At 32.6% G+C, this 23962-nt stretch overlaps 1 protein-coding gene and 1 pseudogene across 2 annotated transcripts; one reads left to right on the plus strand and one right to left on the minus strand.

The window, feature by feature from the left end:
• The first annotated feature begins 631 nt into the window (after positions 1 to 631).
• Positions 632 to 2013, plus strand: LOC129301727 (uncharacterized). Of its 2 annotated transcripts, none has more exons than XR_008591081.1 (2): positions 632 to 957; positions 1906 to 2013. XR_008591081.1 is itself a non-coding variant. In XM_054940319.1 (2 exons), the coding sequence occupies exons 1-2, from the start codon at positions 761 to 763 to the stop codon at positions 1538 to 1540; spliced, it is 414 nt and encodes a 137-aa protein (XP_054796294.1). In that variant the 5' UTR covers positions 632 to 760; the 3' UTR covers positions 1541 to 1632. The 2 variants fall into 2 exon arrangements, 1 of the variants encoding a protein (XP_054796294.1); XM_054940319.1 differs by lacking the exon at positions 1906 to 2013 and adding an exon at positions 1324 to 1632.
• A 5676-nt stretch (positions 2014 to 7689) lies between these two features.
• On the minus strand, positions 7690 to 14237 carry LOC129302644 (MDIS1-interacting receptor like kinase 2-like; annotated as a pseudogene).
• Between the last annotated feature and the right edge of the window lie 9725 nt (positions 14238 to 23962).

A 23962-nucleotide genomic window follows, 5' to 3' on the forward strand; every position in this document is an offset into this window, starting at 1 on the left:
GGATAAGTGGTTTTGTAAGAAAGCCAAACACCTGTAAGGAGTTGATTCCACGCGTGAAAAGATGAAACTGTTCCTTTATAAAATAGATAGACATTTTTTTTGTAAATAAATAAAATTTAACTACTCTCTTCGTTAAAAAATGTAAGGTATTTTTAATTGAATCTCACCTTCTAATAAAGTAGTTATTTAATTTTAAATTAACTCTATCTTTTTATATTTATCCTTAATAAACACCCTATAATAAATATAAAGTCATTCATTAATAGGTATACTTTTAAAAAAAAGATAATGATTACACCTCGAAAGACTAAAAATTTCTTACATTTTTAAATATCTAACTTCTCAAAAAATGTTTTATATTTTTGAACGAAGGAAGTATTATTTATAAGGTTTCTGTTATAAATTTTATTTGAATATCTTGTAAATTTTCTTTTATTCAACTAATGTAAATCATGTGTCCTGTATGAAATGAATGAACATTTTATTATCAATGAATGAATTTGGAATGACATGAAAAATTTATGTAACTCGTAAATTTCCTTTTGAATGAGTGAAAATGGACTACATGACGGGTTAAAAAAAAGTCTTTTTCCAAACTGAAGAAAAGAAAGAAACTAGAGTAGGGATGCTTTCCTATTTGGTTGCTCGAAAGCAGAAGAAAACAGAGCGATTCTATCATTGCAATAGCCATCCTCTGTTTTAACTTCCACATGATTCTGCTTCCATTAAAAACCAGTGGGGTTAGCTCCTCTGCATTCTCATGCCTTTTGTTTCAACGTCCAAGATAACGGATCTGTCTTCACCTAATCACTCCGCTTCATTCTTCCAGACTCTTCCTAGTTCCTCTCATTTTCAACCTCTCTTTCTCGCTTACTCTCGTCTCCCCCTTTTCCTCTTATTCTGCTTCAGATCGCCTGAAGACGTCGGATCTGTAACTCAAGATCGTCGAACACCCTGGTAACGCCTCGAACCATGCGTATCTCACGGATCTTAGTTACTGTTTGCTTGTCTTTTTCTGCTTCTTCTCCTCAGTCTCCCATTCTTGACAGATCTAATTCCTCAGTGTCCGTCTCATCGCATCACATTTGTAGATTATAAAATTTTTTAAGTTCAGGATGGTGTTTGTTTTTTATATGTGTGTGTATGATAGTCTTCTTAAATATGGTGTTTGCCGTGCGTGTACTGCTACGTGTATTATATATGCTTTTGGTTGCTTTTAATTTGGGATGGGGTATATGATAACTTGCAACACTTGAAGAGTATATACATGTGATTATCCTCCCACTGCAAAAGAATCTTTAGAATTTATCCATTTTTATATAGCAACGCAGTGAGCACAGAGCAACTTCTTGGTTCACACAAGGAAAAGTTTCTTATATGGTTGCAAAACGCTCCTTTATGGTCTCCCCAAGCCCAGCTAAGCCTCAGAGATTTGTGTAACTCCGTTGGTCATCGATCATTACAGAGTCTTGTAAGACTTGAACCATGTTTAGGTGTTACAAATTGCTTGTATAATGTCAATCGCCGTCTTATTGTTTGAATGAATTTAGATGTTAAAACATTTTGCTTTATTTTGAACAAGCTAGGTGTGTGCATTTCAGGAGGTTTAGCTTTTAAGAGAAACTCTGTTGATTTTCCTCAGAACTTAATGTTATATTTTAATTTGACTATATACTTCATTTGAGATTAATAAATAAATGAGTTTATTTAAATTATTAATGTGAATTTTTACAGCTCAGTATAAGCAGTGCTTACAGTCACCAAATTCAAATTTATAAATATAAATCATGGTGTGAGGGAACTAGAATCATGTTTGTTAATTAATTTGACTTGTGTTGTTAAAATCTTAAAAAAAATAATTAAAAAAAAGGTTTATTGATATTCGATGAATCAACTTCGATGCAGAAAGGAACATTGAAACTACCAAAAATTGCAGAAACCAAGCAAAAGGAGAAGATTCAAGTAAGGAGAAACAATGTTCATTCGATAAGAAGTACAGATGATATGAACTTAAACTATCAAATTAATTTTTATTGCCGTTTATTTAAAATTTAGACGATTTACATTCTAATCAAGCTTGAAATTTAATTAAATGTGATATGCTGACTTTTTTTAATTCTTATCACTATCTGTACTAGAAACATGTAATTCTTATCATGACATGACGTTGAATATTGATTGTTGTTATTCTTGTTGCTGGGATATTCTAAAGGGGTTATATATTATTGACAATTGACCTCGTAGTTGCACAATGTTAAAGATACTTTTTTGATTTTATTTATAAGGTAAATAAAAAAAAAATTTTGTCCTACTTACAAGTCACATTAATAAATTTTCATTGCAAATTTTACTTTTTACATTTTATTTAATGTTGGAGAAAAAAAAAGTGTTGTTGAGGCATGTATGTTTGATAAATGTAAAGAAGAATTTATTAAATTTTAAGACAGAGTTAATGAGTTTTAAAGTTTTTTTATATTGATAAAATATATTCAAAATGACTTATAAATAAAATCAAAATAATATATCAAACAAATATTAGAGTGGATGATGGAAGATAATAAATAAGATGTTAGAGATTGGAATTGGGATTGGGATTGAGATTTGAAAATGGGTGGGGTGGGCAAAATAGGAACTTCCTGGACTTCGTTGGACAAAATAAAATAAAAGAAAATTGCATGTCTGTGATTGTGAGAAAGTACTATGTTTCCACTAATTTAGATTTTTTCTATTTTTGTGATAACATATTTTTACATAACTATATATTAATTTAATTTATAACGTCATTTATTCCTTTTGATTTGGACTAAATTCAAATAGACATTTTTATTTATACATTATAAGTATTTGAAATATGGGTTCTCTATCAAATTTATATATGGCAAAAATAGAACGTGATGAGATAACTCAAAAATTAGCATGTATTTGATTATGTTTAATGAACAGAGAGGTGTGATAAAAGTATTATACATCATAGTTTTGTGTTCATACTTTTCCTATTTTCTGCTCTCTCCATCCTGATTCCTTTGCAGACCAACGATAAGAGTAACATGTCTTGTTCCTTTTTGCACACTATTAAAATGTCTGGCAAAACAAAATTTGGGGAAAGTTAGTTGATGAAGCCCTGATCCAGAAATTTCAAATGGTTGTGAAAGAAGGAAAGAGGTATTACTTTAGGAATTTTACGACGGAGCAAAATCAATCTATGGCCAGCCCATGCCTACATTCATTTGTCGTCATATTTAATAGCAACACAGAAATTTGGTTGTATGAGCATAATGATATTTATAACACTCTAAAATTTATACCTATTTTTCAGAATTTATATGATTTTCTGAACAACTTTATTTATTAACATATACTATGATAGAAAAGAATTTATCATAGTAGTAAATAGTAAAATTTAATTTTCAAAACACGACCAATATTTACCATGATAGAAAAGATTTTAGATAATATTTTGAAATCTTACCATGATAGAAAAGAGGCTATCATGTTAACTAAGAGTCTAAACCAGTTTTATAAAAGCATATCATGGGTAGAAAGAGTTTTTACAAACAAAACATTTCTCATATTGGATTATCATAATAGAAAGGGATTTATCATAATAGAAAATATTAAATATAATACAATAGAACTACCATGGTAGATAAGAAAGTAATTAACTCAAATAAATAACTACTGATAAAAATATAAGATAAATAAAATGTATCTCATAGGATCTCATTGGGCTAGAATTCAAAAAATAAATTTATTAAGGGTAAAATGATTTAACAAGGCCATTTTAAAAGTGAAAAACTTAATAGGGCAATTTTGAAAAAAAAAATTCTTCATATGCCATGGCATATCACAGAGAGAAGGAAATCTATCCTTTGTGACATGTGTCGTGACATATGCAACATATGTTGTAGCATGGTGTTGTATCAGCAAAATGATAGTAAACTTCAAATGAGGATAACTTTCTTTACAAATATTTAAATTAAGTGATTTAAGTGTCTATACAAAACTTATAAAATAATTTAGCTAATGAATTTTGGTTTAGCGCCAAAGCCATTGTGTAGGATACTTGACCACTTTACACATTCCAAACAACAAATATACACCCACACATTTATACATATAGTAAAAAATCTTATAGTTATGTTACAATCACCCAACACAATCAATATGCAAACATCACATAAATCATCACAAGTAAAACATTTCATCAAAACATGTTGCAAATCATTTAATCATCACAAAATACAGTCATGAATGTCACAAAACTACTTCATGGCAATCAAATAGTAGTTTAATAAAAAATAAGGTAGTTATATGTTCATTTACAATAAATATGCCCTAAGATTAGTAGTTACATACAACTTAATAAAATAAAGGCCAACTACACTAGGTGGATTCTATACACACCAACTACTCCCTTGGTGCTTTTTTAGTTGAACTCTTTCTTGTAAAAATGTTAACCACAAGAAATGAGAAGCAAAGGTTCTAATGACCAAAAATTAATATGCAAGGTTGCATGCAATGCACCTAACTATGCAATTGTTAAGTGGGCATATAACCAAACATATGTTATTTAAACAATTCAAACAAAAATTATTTGCATAACTATACCTTATATCCCTCTATATATTTGCCTAGAACTAAATCATCTAGCCAAAGATGAGTTAGTCCAAGCTGCTAGCCACTCTTGGGTCCAATAAAAGCTTACCACATGGTAGGTGATCTTTGGACAAAATCCCCAATATCACATATTTCAAAACAAATATAAAAAGTCATACACATTTCAATCATTTCTACACAAAAACATATCTGAACAAAAATATGCTTCTACACAATAGTTATACCAAACATAATACTCATGTACAATTAATCCCAATTGACAATTAATTTTCCAAACAAGAATATTTCTTTCCATACATGACATAATTTACTTAGCATAATAAAATCACACATAATCAATCACACCCACACACACCCCATCACACATTAACAATGATTACCTTTGCTCATTGCCAATATAGCCCCCTGAACAAGTGGACTATCACCTTTAATGGTGTCAATATCATGATCTACAAACAATGTGAATCTAATTATTTTTAATATAATGCTATCCATAACTAATCAAAGTGTCCACATACGAATCACACCCTAATCTTAGGGTTATGTTAATTAATTTAATTATGTGTGCGTAGCATAATTATAATACAAAATTTTCAATAAGCAAATTTCAATTATGAAACTCTTATGATGTACCAAAAAAGTTCTCATACCACATAGATTTGGCTCACACAAAAGTCCTTTCTAAAAAATGCCATAAATTTTTCTATACTTATAGAGTACATCAAATATCTAATACTTCATAAGTGGCATATACCTATCCTCAAAAGTCCAAACCAAAAAATAAATAAATTAACAAGGGCATACCTATGGGGTATGTCCATTGTCAATGGACTAAGATCCAAATCATGATAGATTATAAGGCTTTTATGACCTTTAGGACAAACTAAAGTAATTTCATGAATCCTTTCTATCTATAAGGAATAAGGGATAAATTTGGGACATTAATAAAATTTCTGGTAGTGTTCAAGGGCAAGACAGTAATTTTGGAAGACAATTGGGTGAAGATGCAATTCTTGATGTTTAGGGATGAACTTGTAATTTCTAGAAACTTTCTTAGGGTCACATTATAATTTCTAAACAAATTGGGTACAAATTTTACAAAACTAATTTTTTTTTCAAGGCACTCAGAAACTTTTGACCTTGGGCTCAATATATTAGCCTAAATTCCAAAATAGTTCTCAAGTTGTTTTTTTAATTTGGATTGGGCCATAAATTCAACCTACTCTTCCTTATTAAGTGACGCAATTTTGTTTCAGAATAAGCCGAAAACATAGTTTTTTTAAACCCCCTAATAGATTTGGGCCCAAAATATCATCTCACTTATCAACTCCTCACTCACCAATCGAATCCCTATGATTCTAATTTGTCTGGCTTCTTAACTTGGCTTGCTGGGTGAGTGATTTGAAGTCACTTTCTAGCAGCTCTGTAATGATGAACACAGTAACCACCTCCGGTGATCACAACAGCTGTGGACACAGCAACCTCCCAATGCCATGAATCAGCAACTCTCAGTGGCAAATTCTAACAACACAAAAGGCATTTTCTAACAACTCTTAATAGTGACATGAGCAATGTACAACGTATAATAAACTAGAAGTGGTACAATGAGAGGAGTTTCCATCAACTGAGCAGCATGTTGAGTTAAGGAGAGTTTTAGTATAGGTTAATTATCATTTTCTATGGATAATGTACAACATTTATGCAAAACAGTTCATGAGAGTTCTAGTGATAACATGCAATATTTTTCAGCTCATATTGCTTTGATAATTCTCAACAAGAAAAAATGACATGATATATACTTTTCTAAATCAGAGAATCTTTATGTTTTGCAATATTTTATGTGTGCAGAGGTAAATGTGTGTGCCCATTTGCTGGCCACCAATGATCCTAATTTATTAGAGTTTTTATTTTTTTTAATTAATCCTCACCTTACTGTTGGAAGGTGGTGGATCATATAAGGCAATCTTTTTCATGTATTACCTAAAACCTTGGTTAGTTATTGGTACCTCTTTGAATTAAAAAAACAAATGGAGAAACTTTACAATCCATTGCCTCGGATAGAATGGGTTAACAAATGAATAAGGAAAGCCTTGATCACAAATTTCCTGCTTTCATACACCAAGACTAACAGGCCTAAGCACTCATTTATCAAAGGAAGGCAAAGACAAAATAGATATACATTATAGCAATGGAAAGCACCAATCTAAATCAATTTTTTTTCCACTCCAAATAACCTGAATACAATTAGAAATTATTAACAAGCTTTATATATTTTCATGAATTAACAACCAAATTAGAGATTTTATACTTATTGCAATATATATATATATATATATATTCATTGGCAAAATTTTATTTTAGATCAATTTCATGAAATTGGCAAGAAATCCAAGACTCCCAATCCATGATATTAAATATATATTTAACCCATTAAAATTGAGACACTACAAATTATATATTTCAAAATGTAGGGATGTATTCCTGAAGTTCTAATATAGTTTAAAATTTATTTTTATCAAATTTAAATTTCAAATCTTCGAAGCATAAATGTAAATAATTTAATTCAATAAAACCCCAATTCCTTGATGATTCATAGTTTTAAAGTATGGGTTGATTAATCAAATTGCAATGATCAAACCAACCAATTAAAGTCATGTGATTGAGAGTATATTACCCATAGAAAATGATAGCTAAAGATAAATACAAGAAGCTGAGTGTGGATTAATGTTTTAGTAGAGTAAATAGGAAAAAACACAACCTTGCATTACGTTATAAAAAATATTAATAATGCTTTAGAAAACACACAACCAATTAATATAAACTAAGTACGTATCTCAGATCAACTTACAAAATATCTATCCATTACGTTGTATGATATCAATGTTCATTCAAAAGGTTCAATTAAGGGGAAAAAAAATTAAACAGTCCTTTATTAATACAACATACAACCATAGAATCAAGAAACAAAATTTGAAAGAGATACAACAAATAGTGATAAAGGACATTATATTATTTTTCAAAGTTGAGTTCACTAAGTGTAGTACTGTGGAATGGAACCAAAATAGGTGATTCTCACATTGAAAGCTCCTTACACACTTGCTCCATGGTTGGGTGAATTTGTGGCCTTTCATTCAAGCAAGAAAATGCTATTCTTCCAATCAACATCACCATATTAGCCTTTGAGCCTTGAGGATGATCTAGCCTTTGGTCTAGCACCTCTTTCAAAGGAAAATCATGACTAACTATAGTGGAAGCTAATAAGAAAAGGGACATTACAAGATCTCTTGGATGTTTTCCCATAATAATTTCCAAAGCTAAAACTCCAAAGCTATAAACATCGCATTTCTCTATCACTTCCCTTGTGCAAGCAAGCTCTAATAAAAGCAAAATGACATTATTCAAAACAAAAAAAATTAATGTTAGTAATATTTTACTCATATGTTACATAACATGAAGTATAGCATCATACAACTAAAAATAATGAAAAATCACCAAAAATATAAAACCATTAACCTGGAGCTGTATAGCTAAAGGTACCAGCAAATGAAGTCCAATTGCTTGAATCTGGATATAAAATCTTAGATGTTCCAAAGTCAGAGACATAAGCCTCAGAATTTGGGTCTAAAATAATATTTTTGCTTGATATGCCATGATGAACTATAGAAGGTGAACACCCACAATAAAGGAACTATAAGGCATTAGCCACACCTTTAACAACTTTTATTGTACCATTCCAATCAAATGTAATTGCTTGTATATCATTGCTTAGTATCTTGTCCAAGCTACCCCCTTCAAGGAATTGGTAAACCAAAATGGGGAACTTTGAATGCAAGCAAAACCCATATAGCTTGATAATATTGCGATGCCTAATTTCTGTCAATGCTCGAATTTCACTAATAAAAGATTTTTCATGTGACACCTCCTCAGTTGGTAGAGCATGAAGCTTCTTCACAGCTACAATTTGACCAATGGACAATTCAGCCTTATAGAAACTTTCATGACCTCCCACACTAATGAGATATTTTCCATTGAACTCCTCTATGGCTTCAAGGATGCTTTCATATACTATTTTTCCATCATAACTCCAAATAGCGAACAAATTTTGAATTTTTGTTTTTCTTTCTTAGCTATTTGCTTTTTTCATATTACAATGGTAAATAATGTATAAAATTCCCACTAGGATCAAAGTTCCTACACCAAGGGGTACAACATAGATAAACACTTTATTGCTATGTTGATTACCTATATTGTAACTTGTATTTGAACAAGCAAGCAAGCCAGATAGGTTACCACATAAGCCTTTATTGTCTTTCAATATGTCCATTGTAGCATCACGAAAGGCTAAAATATTTGGAAGTGAGCCCTCTAATTCATTGTGTGATATGTCAATCCAAACCAAGCTTTTCATATCACCAAAAGTTGAAGGAATATTACTCGTGAAATTATTATGTGAGATGTTCAATGTCACCAATTGTGGTAACTCACCAAGCATTGTTAGGATTTGTCCGATAAAAGAATTTCTGCTTAGATCAAGAAATTGAAGATGTTGTAATTGGCCAAAACTAAAGGGAAGTTTGAAGACCTTATTTCCACTTAAGTCTAATATCCATAACTTGATCAGTCCTTTAAATTGTTCTGGAATTGAGCCACTTAAATGGTTGTTAGCTAGACTCAATTGTTCTATATTCTTTAGCAATCCTATCTCAATAAGAATGTTATTTGAAAATTGATTGTTGCTCAAAATGAGGTTAATCAATGGGGACAAATGTCTCAATTCTTTTGGAATCTTTCCTCTCAATTGATTTCATGACAAATCAAGTGCTTGTAACTTTCTTGCCTCAGTTAGTTCTAGTGGTATGCCTCTGATAAGTTATTTTTGGAGATCGTAAGGGTTGTAAGATTATGACACTTCCCCCACATGGGTGACAAGTAGCCATAAAATGCATTGTTACTTAAACCCATATAATCTAAATTTGGATATACACCAAAAGCATCTTTTAAATTTCCTAATAGTTGACTTCTTTCAAGCCTAACTCTAATGAGACTAGAACAATTCCTTAAACTTTTAGGAATTGAACCAGTGAAATGATTATCTATTGCACTAAATTGACTTAGTAGCCCGCCATCACATATTCCCTGAGGCAAATGATGTAACACTTGCCCTGAGTGTTATCCAAAAATCACACAATTCAAACAAATTAAGTGTGGTTAAGGAATTAATCCTAAAACCAACTTAGGAAACAAACCATTTAAATCACTAAGCAAATACACAATTGCAAATTAATGATTTAAAGCCTTTAAAAAATTTTATAGGTTCTACCTATAGCGCATAGAAGAAAGTTAGACAAAAGAAAGGTAAAAATATGCTGTCATGACAGCATTAAATTGCTGTCATGACAGCCTCCCAAGTCAACTTCAGGGAGGCACCGTTCTGTCTTCCGATATCCGATCAAAGAAATTTTAAAGCTCACAAGTCACATTCAAAGGGTACTATAAGTGTACCAAATTTCAAAAAAGATCCAACAGTCAGATTAAAAATTAGACATGTTACAAATTTGGTCACTTTTGTTGTCATGAGCTGTCATGACAGCACTTCCGGACCAACTTTTGGAGTGCACCATTTCATTATCCGTCCTCCGATCGGAGTGATTTCAAAGCCCACATGTCACTTTTAAAGAATAATATTAGCATACCAAATTTTAAAAAGATCCAACGGATGGATTAAATTTTGTGCAGGTTACAATATCACTACTGTAGCTGTTATAATAGCAATGAAATGCTGTCATGACAACACCTCCAGATCAAATTTTGGAGTATGCCATTTCTCCATCCGATATCCGATCGACATGATTCCAAATCTCACACGAAGCTTATAAAAGGTTTTACTTGTGACCCAAATTTTAGAGAAATCCAACGGTCGGATTAAGATTTGGACACTCGAATGCAAAAGTGCAACTTTTTGGTAAAAACCATTTTCAAAATTGTCCAAATCTCAACCTAATAGTCACAAACCTGTGGGAACACTTTGGACACATCAAATAAGACTAAAAACACCTGATAAAATATTCAAATGATGGAAAACCCCCATACATCAAAATTTGACCACCCGAGTGCCATTTCCCAAAATGGACCCTAAACCTCCAAAATGCACAAATCATACAAGAGTGGTTACAAATCAATCCAAATACCATGTATTTATGTAAATACATATGCTAAACATTTTCACTTGGCTCAGAACTCCTTGTGGGGCTCACACACCCACTCTCTCTATCCAAGGTGTATGCTTGCCCATAGCACACCATTTACAATGCAACCACTTTGCATTTGCTTATAGAATCACACACACACACACACATACACACACACACACACACATATATATATATCAAAATAAATATTTGCTTGTAATAGAAACTTGGTCTACTAAGTAAATCCATCAAAACCACACACCATAACCAAGTTTCCTAGCCACAAGTCTACAAACAGACAAAAATTTATACACAAGCACACAATCCACACATATTCACACATACATATATCATCATATCCTACTAGCACCCTAATCCTAAATACATTACAATATATTTGCTCAAAAGAAAGGGGTTGCAGTTCTTTACAAATCACAAGCAAACCCCTAGCTTTGCTCCTTTCCCTGTCCACCACTAGATCCTTCGCCTGAACCTAGAATATTGAAAAGAAAAAGGTGAGACAACCACAGTCTCAGTAATAGAGAAATCTACATTGATTATTATAAAGTAAGCCATAATCAAATAAATGAATAATAAATTCAACATAGTATATAATTTAGCTATTTAAAATGTATGAATGCATGACATAGGCCAGTATGGCCTTTCATGACCAACAAAATGCCCCTGGCACTCTTTAATTCGCAGGTAAACATTATACCTACTTGTACCTCCATAGGCACAAAACAAAATCTAAGACATGATCTAATCCACCGAACCGCCTATGCCCCTTCGATGTGAATGCTAAGTAGTTAAAGCTAACTCCCTCCTAGAGCTAGCCCGACTTACTCTCTATGTGAGGGCTACCTTGGCCTAGGCACTCAACCTCACACTTCATATGTCAGATTCCCTCCCCCACTGAGAGGTGTCGAACACTCAATACACTAACCACTTTAGTACACTGAGCCCATAATACGTAAAACAACATTGAGTACTGGTAGTATGCCATAGAATATCAAAAGTACACACCTTCTCATTGGTGAACTCCCACTGAGATCATGCCTTTTATTCGTGTCTACCTTTCCTGAGTATTGATCACTTCAACACTCTAAGGTAGTATAACATTTATAAATCTCCCTTAAACAGTTCCTTAGCCTATCTAAGGTACCTTACTTAGTTACACTTCCTCAAGTGCAACTTTTATTCCTTATGATTAAAATACATGTAAACAAATCTTGTTTTCATAAAAACATTATTGTTAAACAATTAAAAAATATATTTGCACTATAATCAAATTAGGACCCCATAATCCCTTATAAAGCACATTTAATCTTTTAAAACATGTAATACATGATAGCTAATAACATTTATTCAAAAATAGCTAAAACAGAGTAATAAGAAATATAAATTTCCCCTGTTACCTCAACCCTTGGTACCAAAAGGGTTCCCCTTGTATAAAATAGGACTCAGCTTGTTCCTTAACTTCTGAACAAATTCCACCAACAATTCCTACAACATATAAGTGATCCACATCACTTATCATGTCAAATAGCATTAATGAAGACTATAATTCATACCACACAACTTGGGTCTATGAGCCATAGTCCATCCCAATGGTCCATATATTAAATCAACCATTCAGGTAATATCGCTTAACTACTAAAACCATTTATTAGCCATCATTAGGCTAATTTTTAATTTATATAATTTTTAATTAATTAAAAACCTTCACTCAGTGTCACCAACTTTCACCATTAGCCCTTATAATGAAAACCAAACCTTAATTTAAATCTTATTGGGCTCAAATAGTAAAATTATAACTAAATTAATAAGCTTTAACCATTGAAGAGCAAAACCCAATCTCTCAGGGTTTAATTTGTTCCCAAAACACCTCTTTTCATCCAATTATCCACTCAAAATATTAGATCACTATATAAAAACTCAAAACATGCTTCCTAGGATCCAAAGAAACAAAAGCTAAAAAGAATAAAGCCTTTGGGATCAATATCCAAAAATCTCCTCTTCCAAAAATTGAAGAAAATCAAGAGAAAAAGAAGAGGATTGAAGTAGGGAGTTTACCTATCGTGTAGCCAAGCTCGTAACGGTCGCAAAGACTCCTAAATCCAAGCCTAACTCCCTCCTTTTCTCTTCTCTTCTTCCTCTCTCCCTCTCGTGTGTTTCCTTTCCTTTCCTTTCCTTTCCAATTCAGTTTCTGTGTTTTCTGCGTCAGTTTTGGTCTTTAAATTGCTGATCTAAAAGTTTGGGGAAAATTACAAGAAATGGCCTAACATTTTTATTATTGCACAAAAGCCCGGGTCAACTTTGGTAATCTTTCCCATAGTTAAAAATCAAATAACCAAACTTTTGCTTAGTAAAATTCAAACTCTGGACCTCTATCAAATTATTCTAAATTTTAATTTAATTATAGATATTTTATTTTATTTTATTTTTTATAAATCCGAGTCTTAAAGTTTCAGGATGTTACAAATGACCTGTGAAATCATTATTCCATATTTGCAAGCTTTGCAATTGTGTGAGATTATTGATTTCTGATGGAAGATTGCCACTAAGCTTGTTTCTTGAAAAAACAAGTTGAGAAAGCTTAGTCACGTTTCTAATGCTAGAAGGAAGAAATCCAGAAAGGTTGTTTTCAGAAAGATAGAGGGTGACTAGATTGGCCATATTCCCAATGGAGGATGGGATTGACCCAGATATGTGATTGTCTAACAATTGCATTATTTCCATATGATAAAGTTTCCCTACTTCCTAAGGAATGGGCCCAGATATTTGATTGGAATAAAGATAAAGATATTGTAAGCTAGTCATGTTTCCTATTATAGGAGGGATATTGCCAGAGAGATTGTTTTGTGAAATTTCAAGTTCAATAACATTTTGCAACATTCCAATTTCATGGGGGATGGAACCAGTAAGTTGATTATCACTAAGAAATAAGTATACAAGGTTAGTCAACCTACCAATTTGAGGAGGAATATGGCCAGAAAGGCGGTTGACTCCTAGAGATAGCCATGTGAAGTTGGCTAAATTTTCTATAGTTTCAAGAATATGGCCAATGAAATTGTTATTATCTAATCCTAGAGCAATGATGCTGGCCATTTGTGTGACCCAATATGGAAATTCTCCAAAGAGATTGTCATGACCCAAAATAACTTGTGAGAGTGCAGACAAGTTGCCAATACTAGTTGGAACACTACCAGAGAACTCATTATAAGAAAAATCAACAAAGTTAAGTTTGAACTCATCACATGTAATCCCGACCCAATTGCAAGGATGAATAGAGCTATCATTCCATGAAGATAAGAGAGCTTGGCTTCTACCATCAAGACTAGCTTTCCACTTCAGCAGAGCTTTGGCTTCATTGTTTCCCAAAGTCATTAAAGAAGAAACAGGTGATGAATACAAATTTAAGTGGCCCATGAACAAAACCCCCTAAAATGCAAACATCTCAATTAAGAATTGAGATTTTCTGAATAGAAATCCCATGGCAAAGAAGGAAACTTTGGATCAATTGGTAATGCTATAACAAGTTAAAGGATGCGGTAGAGATATTTACATGCATGAGGGCAAGTTTTTTGGTTAGACAATAATATTAATTATAAAAAAAAAAAAAGCATCGCCACTGAAATAGGGTGTCAAGAACCTATGACTCTATGCCTATCTAGCTATTTGGGGACTTATTTGGAACTTGCGACCGGGTTAACTAATAAAGAAAGAAGCACCGTGCTATTTTTTCAAAAAAAAAAAAAAAGATGGAAGAAAGACTTCTAAAAGACAGAAAAAATAACCCATGTGCGAGTGGAGTGGCCATGCCATTAATTAATGATGAGGATACACTTGGAGAATATTAAGGGGACAATCGCCCTCAGATCCACACAAGCAATTTAAACACATACAAGTTTAATGAATTACAAAATTATTCTGAAGTTTTGCGCCTTTTTATTAAAATTATTAACTACTGCTAGATAGTTGTTAATGAAAATGTTTACTTAATAACTAAGCAAAAATAATTAATAATTCAACGAAATACTCATTCCACCAACATTAAATGAAAAATTAGCCCCTAAAATATTGATTCAAGAACATATCATCAACTTAATTTGGTGCTACATTTCCATTTAACTTTTAAAAATAGTAAAATTTGACCGATACAATTAACAAAAGTTAATTTTGATCGTTAGTTGACAAAAAATGACATAAAAGAAATTCAAAAATTTTTAAAAAATAAAAAATTATAGTAAAGGATTCGAAAACTATAGATAAGAACCCAAAAATTATAGAAAAGGACCAAGAAAATTTCATGAGACTTTTCTTTTTTAAAAAAAAATTTGAGGTTTTTTCCTATTATTTTCTTATAAATTAATGGTCAAATTTAACCTTTGTTAATAGTAAGGCTATATTGCATTATTTTTAAAAGTAGAAGGAAAACATCGTACTGAAAATGAGCTTAGGGTCCTAAACATTTTTAACCTATAGTTGATGAGTCAATTTGCTCTTTTACCCCATATTTTATGTTCAAATAATTTCAGGTGGTGTTTGGATAATTGATAGACTTGAATTTTAGATTTAATTTTTTAAATATAATCTCACATTTAAAATTCATGTTTTTTTTTGTTTGCATAGTGTACAAAATTTCAAAAGAATAAGAAATACAAGTTGAGATTCAAAGTAAAATCAAAATACTAGAAGTGATAGATTTACTTCTATTCTTTAGCTGACAAGCTATGAAACTATTGATATTAATATGAAAAGTTATATAGACCCAATACCATACACGCTTCATATAAATCTAAATTCAATTTTGTAATATAGACAAAAAATATTACATAAACAATATTTTTATATATATAGTAAAATTTATGGTAAAAATTTCCCTCACTACCTAAAGATTCTAAATCTACCATTTCTTGTTAGGTTACTATGTACTGCATTTAATTAGCCTCTCCTTAATTTTGTGATGGGATTAAACAAACGTATAATAATGGAAAATATGCCTGAGTAGACTTGACTCAACAAAATAATGGAAAAGACCTCATAAAAAAACCTACGGCATGACTTTTTGAAACAACCCTGCAAACACGGTACAATTATCTGACAACCAAAGAACACTCATACGAAGACCTTATTAAATCATCCCTATTTGCACGGTTCATGGATTTGACTCCATCCCATCCATAATGATTGTTTTAGTGCCCGTTTGGATGAGGAAAGAATGTGCGTTCTGGATCCAAAATTAATTTTTTCTGTCAATTTATCCAAACAGTCAAAAATGATCAAAAATCGATTATGGGCCAAAATGCGCGTTTTTCCAGAAGCTCCCTCTGTCCGCTTTCTGCCAAAAGTTTGTCAAAAACATTGGGGAAAATTACAAAAACAAGCCCAGGAAAAAATTACAAAGAAAGCACATAATTTAATAAAAATAAAATTAAACTCTCTTCTTTTTCTTTTTTTTTCCTTAATAAAATTTAAACTTTATATATTTAAAAAATTAATATTTGATATTTAAAAATTAAATTATATAGTAATTTATATAGTTAAAAATTAATTTTGATTAAATTATCCAAATATCTTCAATTCAATTAAAATCAATTTTAAAAAAATAGTATCCAAACAGATTACGTTATAACATAATCAATTATGATTAAAATCTACCACTTAATCAATTATTTTCATAATCTATTATACTCAACTGAAATCCAAACGGACCCTTATCCAGCTTGTTTAAAATTTTAAAAAGGCAATTTTAGTTAGGCTAAATTAAACATGAGAAAATTGTCATGAATATGAGGGAGATTTGTTGAAAGAGTTTAAGTTGCACATATAAGAGTTATATTAGAAAAAGCTTATTTTGATAACTTATTTGAAATAAATAATAAAAAAGGGCTAAAACTAGATATTTTTTGCCCCAACAAAACTTTCATGATTGGCTTAATTATTTCCAACAATCGAGAGCTAAACGTAATTAAAGTAACTTTTTTTATTTTAAATTAAATGACCCTCTATCTTATCCGACTCACTTAATGGGGAAATATAAAATACATTAGAAAGTAATAAAAGTTGTTCCCAACGAATTTTCTTGAATTATTAGACAATTATAGGAGAGAATGCTACAGTATTTTTCCTTCCCTCTTGGAGTAATAAAGATGGACATAATGAGCTGGTGAATATATTAAATTAATTTTCTGTTGCTTAGCTAAAAAAGTATATTTAACAGGAATAAAAAGAAGAAAATAGGCGTACATCACTTTCTAACGTTTAATACAAGGAAGGGGGGAAAAAAAGAAAAAAGGAACCAACGAAATTGTTGGGATGGCCTTGCACACCCTTCCACACACATATATTCAGAAACAAGAGTCTTCAACCATGCATCATTGCGGTGATATCGTTGATTGATGAATGCATCATATTAATTTATTAAAAAAATTAGGAAAAAAATGCAAAAATATCTATAAAGTGATGAGCCATAGGCACCCAATATCCTAAAATGAGAAAAAGAATAAAAATACTCATAACATCACATGGATAGATGCAAAAGTAACTTGACCATTAACTTTGACCTAACGTCATTAATTTTGACCGTTAAATGCTGATTGTACATGCCACGTGTCAATATTTGCTGACGTGGAGTAATAAAAGAGCAAAAGCATCCACAAAGTTGTCAGTCAGGAGAAAAAATACCCATAATGTTATCAGAATTGGTGTAAAAGTGACCAATCCATCTAATCCCTTAAATGTTGACTGTTTAGCCGACACTTAAGTAAAAGTTGATCATTTTTTCGTTGATATAGACAAAAAATTTCCCAAATGAATTTTTACGGAGATTGATCGAACATCATATGAATACCTATAATATTACATTAGTGGATGTAATAGTGATCAATCAATCAAACTCAATGCCACATGGTTTCTCTCTATCGTCACGTATCTCACTCCATTCCTTTCTCCCTCTCCACTCATTTTTCTTATATGCAAAACCTAAAATTTAACCTAGTGAAATAGGTTGTACAAAATCAAAAATTGAGACCGAGCACATCTAGTTTAGGAATACTGTCACAACCTTAAGCAATTGTATTCATGATAGATTCAAAAATTTTAAATAATTTTCACCATTGCTATAAAGAAATAAGCAATTTAATTTGATATTCAATCAAAATGATATGACTAATTAACCTCCAAAGAATTTTATCTAAGAATATTTTTTGTCTGTGTTAGCAAAAAATGGTTACCTTTTACTTAATTGTCAGCTAAACGGTCAACATTTTAAGGGATTGGATGGATTGATCACTTTGATACCAACTCTAATAACGTTATAGGTATTTTTGCTCTTAACTTATGACTTGGTAGGTATTTTTGCTTCTAACCGATAACTTTATGGGTGTTTTTGTCCCTTTATTAGTCTATGTCAGCAAAGACTGACATGTGGCATACACAATCAGTATTTAATGGTCAAAGTTAATGATATTAGGTCAAAGTTAACAATCTAATTATTTTTACACCCATTTATGTAACGTTATAGATATTTTTATTCTTTTTTTATTTTAAGATATTAGGTGTCTGGCTGATCACTTTATGAGCATTTTTGCTCCTTTAATCTACCTGTTCTTATAATCTCATTAAATTTTAAATTAAGTCCCTCCAATGTTTTTTATTTTTATTAGATTCTCGTAGTTCATTCAGTTGGAGGCTTTCCAAACGCACTCTTAATCCGTTCGTTAATCAATGCTCCTGACAATATTAATGCATACTGACATAGGATGACATGGTATTGAACAGCAGCGCGCGCGCACAATTTTTTAAGCACTCTTTCTTCCCAAGGAGGTCGTGGCTTTACCCCCACGCCTCTCACTCCTTTTTTCATTCTTCTCTCTTCCTACTTTTTTTTTTCATCTCATAGTAACTGCATTTCCGCAATCTTGATTCCAACATTGATTCACATTGGCAAGAGGAAAAAAATTAACAGATGGATTGCTACCATTAATGAAGTGAGTTATGAGGATTCAATAGAGAGAGAAAAATTAAAGAAACCTTACTCAAAATTTAATAAAACTATAAGGACTCATATTAGTTTTTTCTAATTTATTTTTATTTTTAAGCATGTATTATATTTCTTTTATTTTTAAATATAAAATTTTATATCAATATTATATAATTGGACGCTAGTTCAATGTGCCTCATAAAATTTTTTAATTAAAATATTGGGCCAATGATTAGAATTTAACACAATTTATGCTTAATGATTTACTTATCAAACCTAATTTTTAAAATCAATTCCTTACAATATGCCTAATTGCCTTCACTTTCCATACTTCACTTATGCATTGTTGGATAGGTTAATTTTGTTTTCTTAAAAAAAATAGAGAGAGAGAGAAATGCACTTATTGATCCTATTCTTTTCAGATAAATTTTTCTCTTCTTTGATAAAGAACATTTTTTTCAAGTGAGCTGGTCTTATTTTGGATGTATCTAATTCAAAAGTTAAATGAAGTAGAATACTTAAATTGAGTCATACATTAAAAATTTAACAAATATAAATATTGAAACTGTTTAGACTAAATATGAAACGTCGCTCAAATAAGTCATGAAGCTAAGTTGGGTTAAGTAATCGAAACGTCAGACCCAATATAAACAAAAGAAACTGGCTTAAAGCTCAATAAAGTCCACAACAAATAAACATGTTGAAATCCCATTAGCTTCAAATATCAGACCGTTGGCACGAAGACACGATCCTAAGTAATGCCGAAATCTATGCCCAAGTAATTCGATGAAATGGGCTGTTTATCAAAATGGAGAGACCGTGCCATAAGTTTCACGAGATTCCTGATTCTTCGGTAGAATGTGCTAAGTCTTAAAGAAAAGGCTTCTACTATCAGACACTATAAATAAAAAGAAGAAAAACAAAGAAAACTAGTCAACACTCAATTAAGACTCGCATATTTTGCATTCATTAGCCTTTTTTCAGTTCTTAGTTTTAATCTGTAATTTTCATGGTATTGAAACCCGGACCGGACCGGTTGGGTCAACCCAGAAACCAGTAACCCGGTCCTTTGTTCGGTCTGGGTTTACTCCTAAACCGGTGAGGGAATGAACCGGTATAATCCGATCAACCCAAGTTCAACCCGATATAACCTGGTGGGTTGACTGGGTCAACCGTGTTAATTTTTTTGGAGATTTTTTTTTCATTTTTGATTTTTCAAAGTGCTGAGTTCAGAAATAAGATAACAAAAAAAGTAAAACTAAAGTCAAAAAATGAGAAGTTAGAGGTAGAGCGCGCTAAGTCCAATCCAGATTTTCAAACAGTATTTAGTTCAGCCTTTCATCTGTGCCTCTCCTCTCTCGCCCTAACCTAATCAGCATCTCTTCTCTAGCTTAGTCTCCGTCTCTCTCCAGGCTCCAGCTCTATCTTCGTCTCTTCTTCAGCTCTATCTCTGTCTCTGCTATCTCCATCTCTTCTCCAGCATAGTCTCTGACTCTCTGTCTCTTTTCCAACTCAATCTCTGTCTCTTCTCCAGCTCTATCTCCATCTCTTCTCTAGACTTTTGAGATTGAAGAGTTGTAATTGTAATGATAGATATTGAAAGTGTTGTATTTTATTATTATTAGACTTTTGAGTGGTTGGATTTGGTCGAATATTTTTATAATTAATGTCTTTTTATTTAAATTGTATTATTTTAATCATGACCGATTTGCTACCGATTCAACCCCCGATTTAACCCTAATTGAACCACTAACCCGTGACCCAGTGCCATAACAGGTTCAATGACCGGTCCGGTTTTACGTACCTTGGTAATTTTTACACTTCAATCAAATTACACACTTGTTCTACCAAAGCCTTCTATCTTTTTACATCCAAGCAAACTGTAGTAAGGGAACTCATGACCTTTTTCGTTATCTATTGAGATTCAGTGTCTCTGGCACGCTTGGTATTTATTATTCAACCACGAATAATTTATGGCACGCCCAGTAGGACCTGTGTAACAAAGATGGCAAGGACGTGAAAAGATAAAAGGACTGATGAAACAAGTGCTGGTTCTCATGAACCAGAAGGGATCTCTACACACGCAAGATCAAAACACTTATCGCCCGATGCTAGAGCAGCTAAACATCCTAAGCACGTAGTACCGGTGACAGCAAGTAGCAGCAGCACGAGCCTTGGCTCCAAGTCAAGAAGTGGCCAACCCAACCCATTGATCATATCCAACAGACCTGTGGCAGAAATGTTGCGGGGAGTTCAAGACCGGATGGATAAGCAGCTAGAAGAGAACCAAAGGTTCTTTGCAATATCCCTAGAAACATCAGAACGCAGGGAGAAAGAATGACAGCAGATCATGATGTAGGCTCTGTATGAAGGCATGAAGAATAAAACTACATCATTGAAAGGCACCCATCTGGAAGTAGGCTCAAGCATAGGGCCACTTGGGGGATAGCAAGGGGGAGTCAATATAGGTGTTGGCCATCAAGGCTTTACACTTGTAAGAGACATCCCTTGCTACCAAGTATTTGAACACAATCATCCTTTAATTAATCCATCATATTATCTATAGGATCCTGGCATGAATGGCCTGAGGGGCACAGTGGTGATCCCGACACGTGCAGTCAAGCCTTAAAACCAATTAGTGAACATGGAGGCTCTAAGAGATGTCATTCAAGATATATATGGACTAGGGCTGAGGCCAATCAACCACCTCACCTTCTCAAAACCTTATTCAGAGTATATAGATAGGGACAACCTATACCCTCGAGGGTATAGGATCCCTAACTTCACATTGTTCTCAAGAGATGGAACACAGTCAACCCTGGAGCACATTAGGAGATTCACAATCTAGTGCAGTGAGATTGCTAATTATGAGAACTTCACTAACTTAAAGTTGAGGCTGTTTCTAAATACTCTCACAGGCCCGTGTTCACATGGTATACAGCGCTACCTCATAACTCAATCATTAGTTGGATGCAGATGGAGTAGAAGTTCCATATCAAGTTCTATAAAGTAGGGCCAAAAGTTAGCATAGCGAAACTTTACAAGCTCACACAATGGGCTGGAGAGATAGCAGACCAATACTCGGTGTGGTTCAAACATTTGAGGAGTAGGTGCCACATGCTGCTTCCAGAAACTAAATTGTCAAGCTGGCACAGTCAGGATTGGATATAGAACTCCGAAAGAAATTTCAGGGGATGGAATTTTGAGATTTCTATGAACTTATGGCCAAGGTGTGGGGTTATGAGGAGTTACTCAAAGAAGAGTACCATCACCAACGAACTATAACTGGAACTTAGTTTGGGGACCTGGACGTAGCGGTGGTAGAATTGAAGAATGCTGGTAACTACACATGCCCGACTCTAGTTAGAAAGGCTAGAGAACTGCCCAAAAGACCAAACGCAGTCTAGTACACCTTTGATACTACTAAAACAGAGGAAATTTTTGATTTCCTCCTCAAGGAAAACTTCATCTCCCTACCCATAGATCATAAGATTCCTTCAAAGGAAGAACAGAGAGGGAAGGAATACTGTAAGTATCATCACTCATGGAGTCACAATACCAAGGCGTATTAGGGATTCAAGAACATCATTTAGGACCGGATCAACAGGCGAGTTTTAAAATTCCCTAAGGAAGAATTTGTACGTATGAGGTGAAATTCAAATAGTCAAGAAGTTTTAATGGATAGAAAGTCTGTACGTATGAGGTGAAATTTAAATAATGATTGATTTAGTTCATTCACTAGTTAACAATTTGAGCTTTGAAAACAACAAAATAATTGAAGGAAGATAAAAGAAACCAAGTCCTTGTGATATAAAAAGTTTACAATCCAATTGCCACCAAAATGCATTAATGGCTCTTACTTTATAGGCTAAGTCAGACTTCAAATAGTAAGAACCAAAATGGAATTATTTCCCAACATCACTTTGAAGTTTTATCCTTGCTTTCATTCAAGATCTAGAAGAAGCCCTTTTTATTGTATCAACAGGGAAAGTGAAAAGAACAGAGCATGATTGCCCCAAACAAAATTAAAATAAAGCATGACAGAGAAGAAATTCACAATAAAGCATTTATCAACTACATAAGGGTAAGTAATGATCTGGGATGAGGAGCTCACAAATGCAACATGAGTGATGACAAGGACTTAGGAGACCGATAACAGCAAGCAATGACCAGTCAATTATTGTTAGGACTTGGGTCTTGGGAGGGAGTGTAGTCAGAGTCAATGATAGGGATAGCCAAAAAGTGAATAGAAGCAAAAGCAAGGATGACTTGTGATGTGAAGGCAAGGCGACGAGAAGAACTAGAGTGGAGAAAGCAAAAAGTGAATATTAAATGAATTAGGGGATTTAGGATTTGTTTTATTTCCTTCCTCAATAGATATGGGCTAGGCTCACATGTGATATGGAGACAGATCACACGTTAATTTTTTTTTGTAAAGTCCAAAGAGGAGTCTAGTCAATTGTATAACTTGATAAAAAAATATAAACATGTGGGCTTAAACAAGCTGGCCCTTTGCCCATTAGAGCTAACCCATTTAAATCCTAAATTAAACGAGCTTAAATGGGCTAACTTGTTTAAGCTCAATTTATCATTTTGGGGTTCCTTTTAAAAGCCCAGCCCTCTTATTATAGGGCTTAAATGGGCTAGCTCAATAGACTTGGCCTATTTTCCCAACTCTAACCATAGCCAATGATTCTCATATATATCAAATTTTTAACGTTCAACCCATGATCAACAAAAACATGAAGAGGAGAAAAATTCTCATAAATCATCATACTCATTCATTTATACAGCTCCCTACTTTTACTAATATTTTGGCCCTATTTAGACTTTGCAACTGCATAACATATAACCCACGACACAAAATAAACAATCAAATTAATTCACAGATAGTGCAAAAAGTTAAAAATTATATGAAATGCTAGTTAGCAATTATCCTTAAAATATGCATAATTAAAATGATACAAGACCTACTATTAAGATTTACATAAAATCCTATGCCTTTGGTCGCTTTCCCCAATCCTACTTCGATGAGCTAGGTTCTGTGATATTACAAAATGAGGAATGAGTATAACTATTCAATAATCAAGGTTAATCCAGCCTATACAATTAGATATCAATTAATTATAGATGCAAATGGCAATAACAACTTTCATAAAAAATTTTTGTG

This window comes from Prosopis cineraria, unplaced genomic scaffold (genome assembly GCF_029017545.1).
Source record: "Prosopis cineraria cultivar Desert tree isolate PC_DT_omini unplaced genomic scaffold, ASM2901754v1 PC2, whole genome shotgun sequence".
NCBI classification, from domain to species: Eukaryota; Viridiplantae; Streptophyta; class Magnoliopsida; order Fabales; family Fabaceae; genus Prosopis; species Prosopis cineraria.

What these genes read in the sequence shown, in the direction of transcription:
- LOC129301727 (XM_054940319.1), top strand. Translation starts at nt 761, where the DNA reads ATGCCTTTTGTTTCAACGTCCAAGATAACGGATCTGTCTTCACCTAAT. An exon ending in CAAGATCGTCGAACACCCTG is followed by an intron (nt 958 to 1,323) that starts GTAACGCCTCGA and finishes ATTTTTATATAG; the next exon opens with CAACGCAGTGAGCACAGAGC.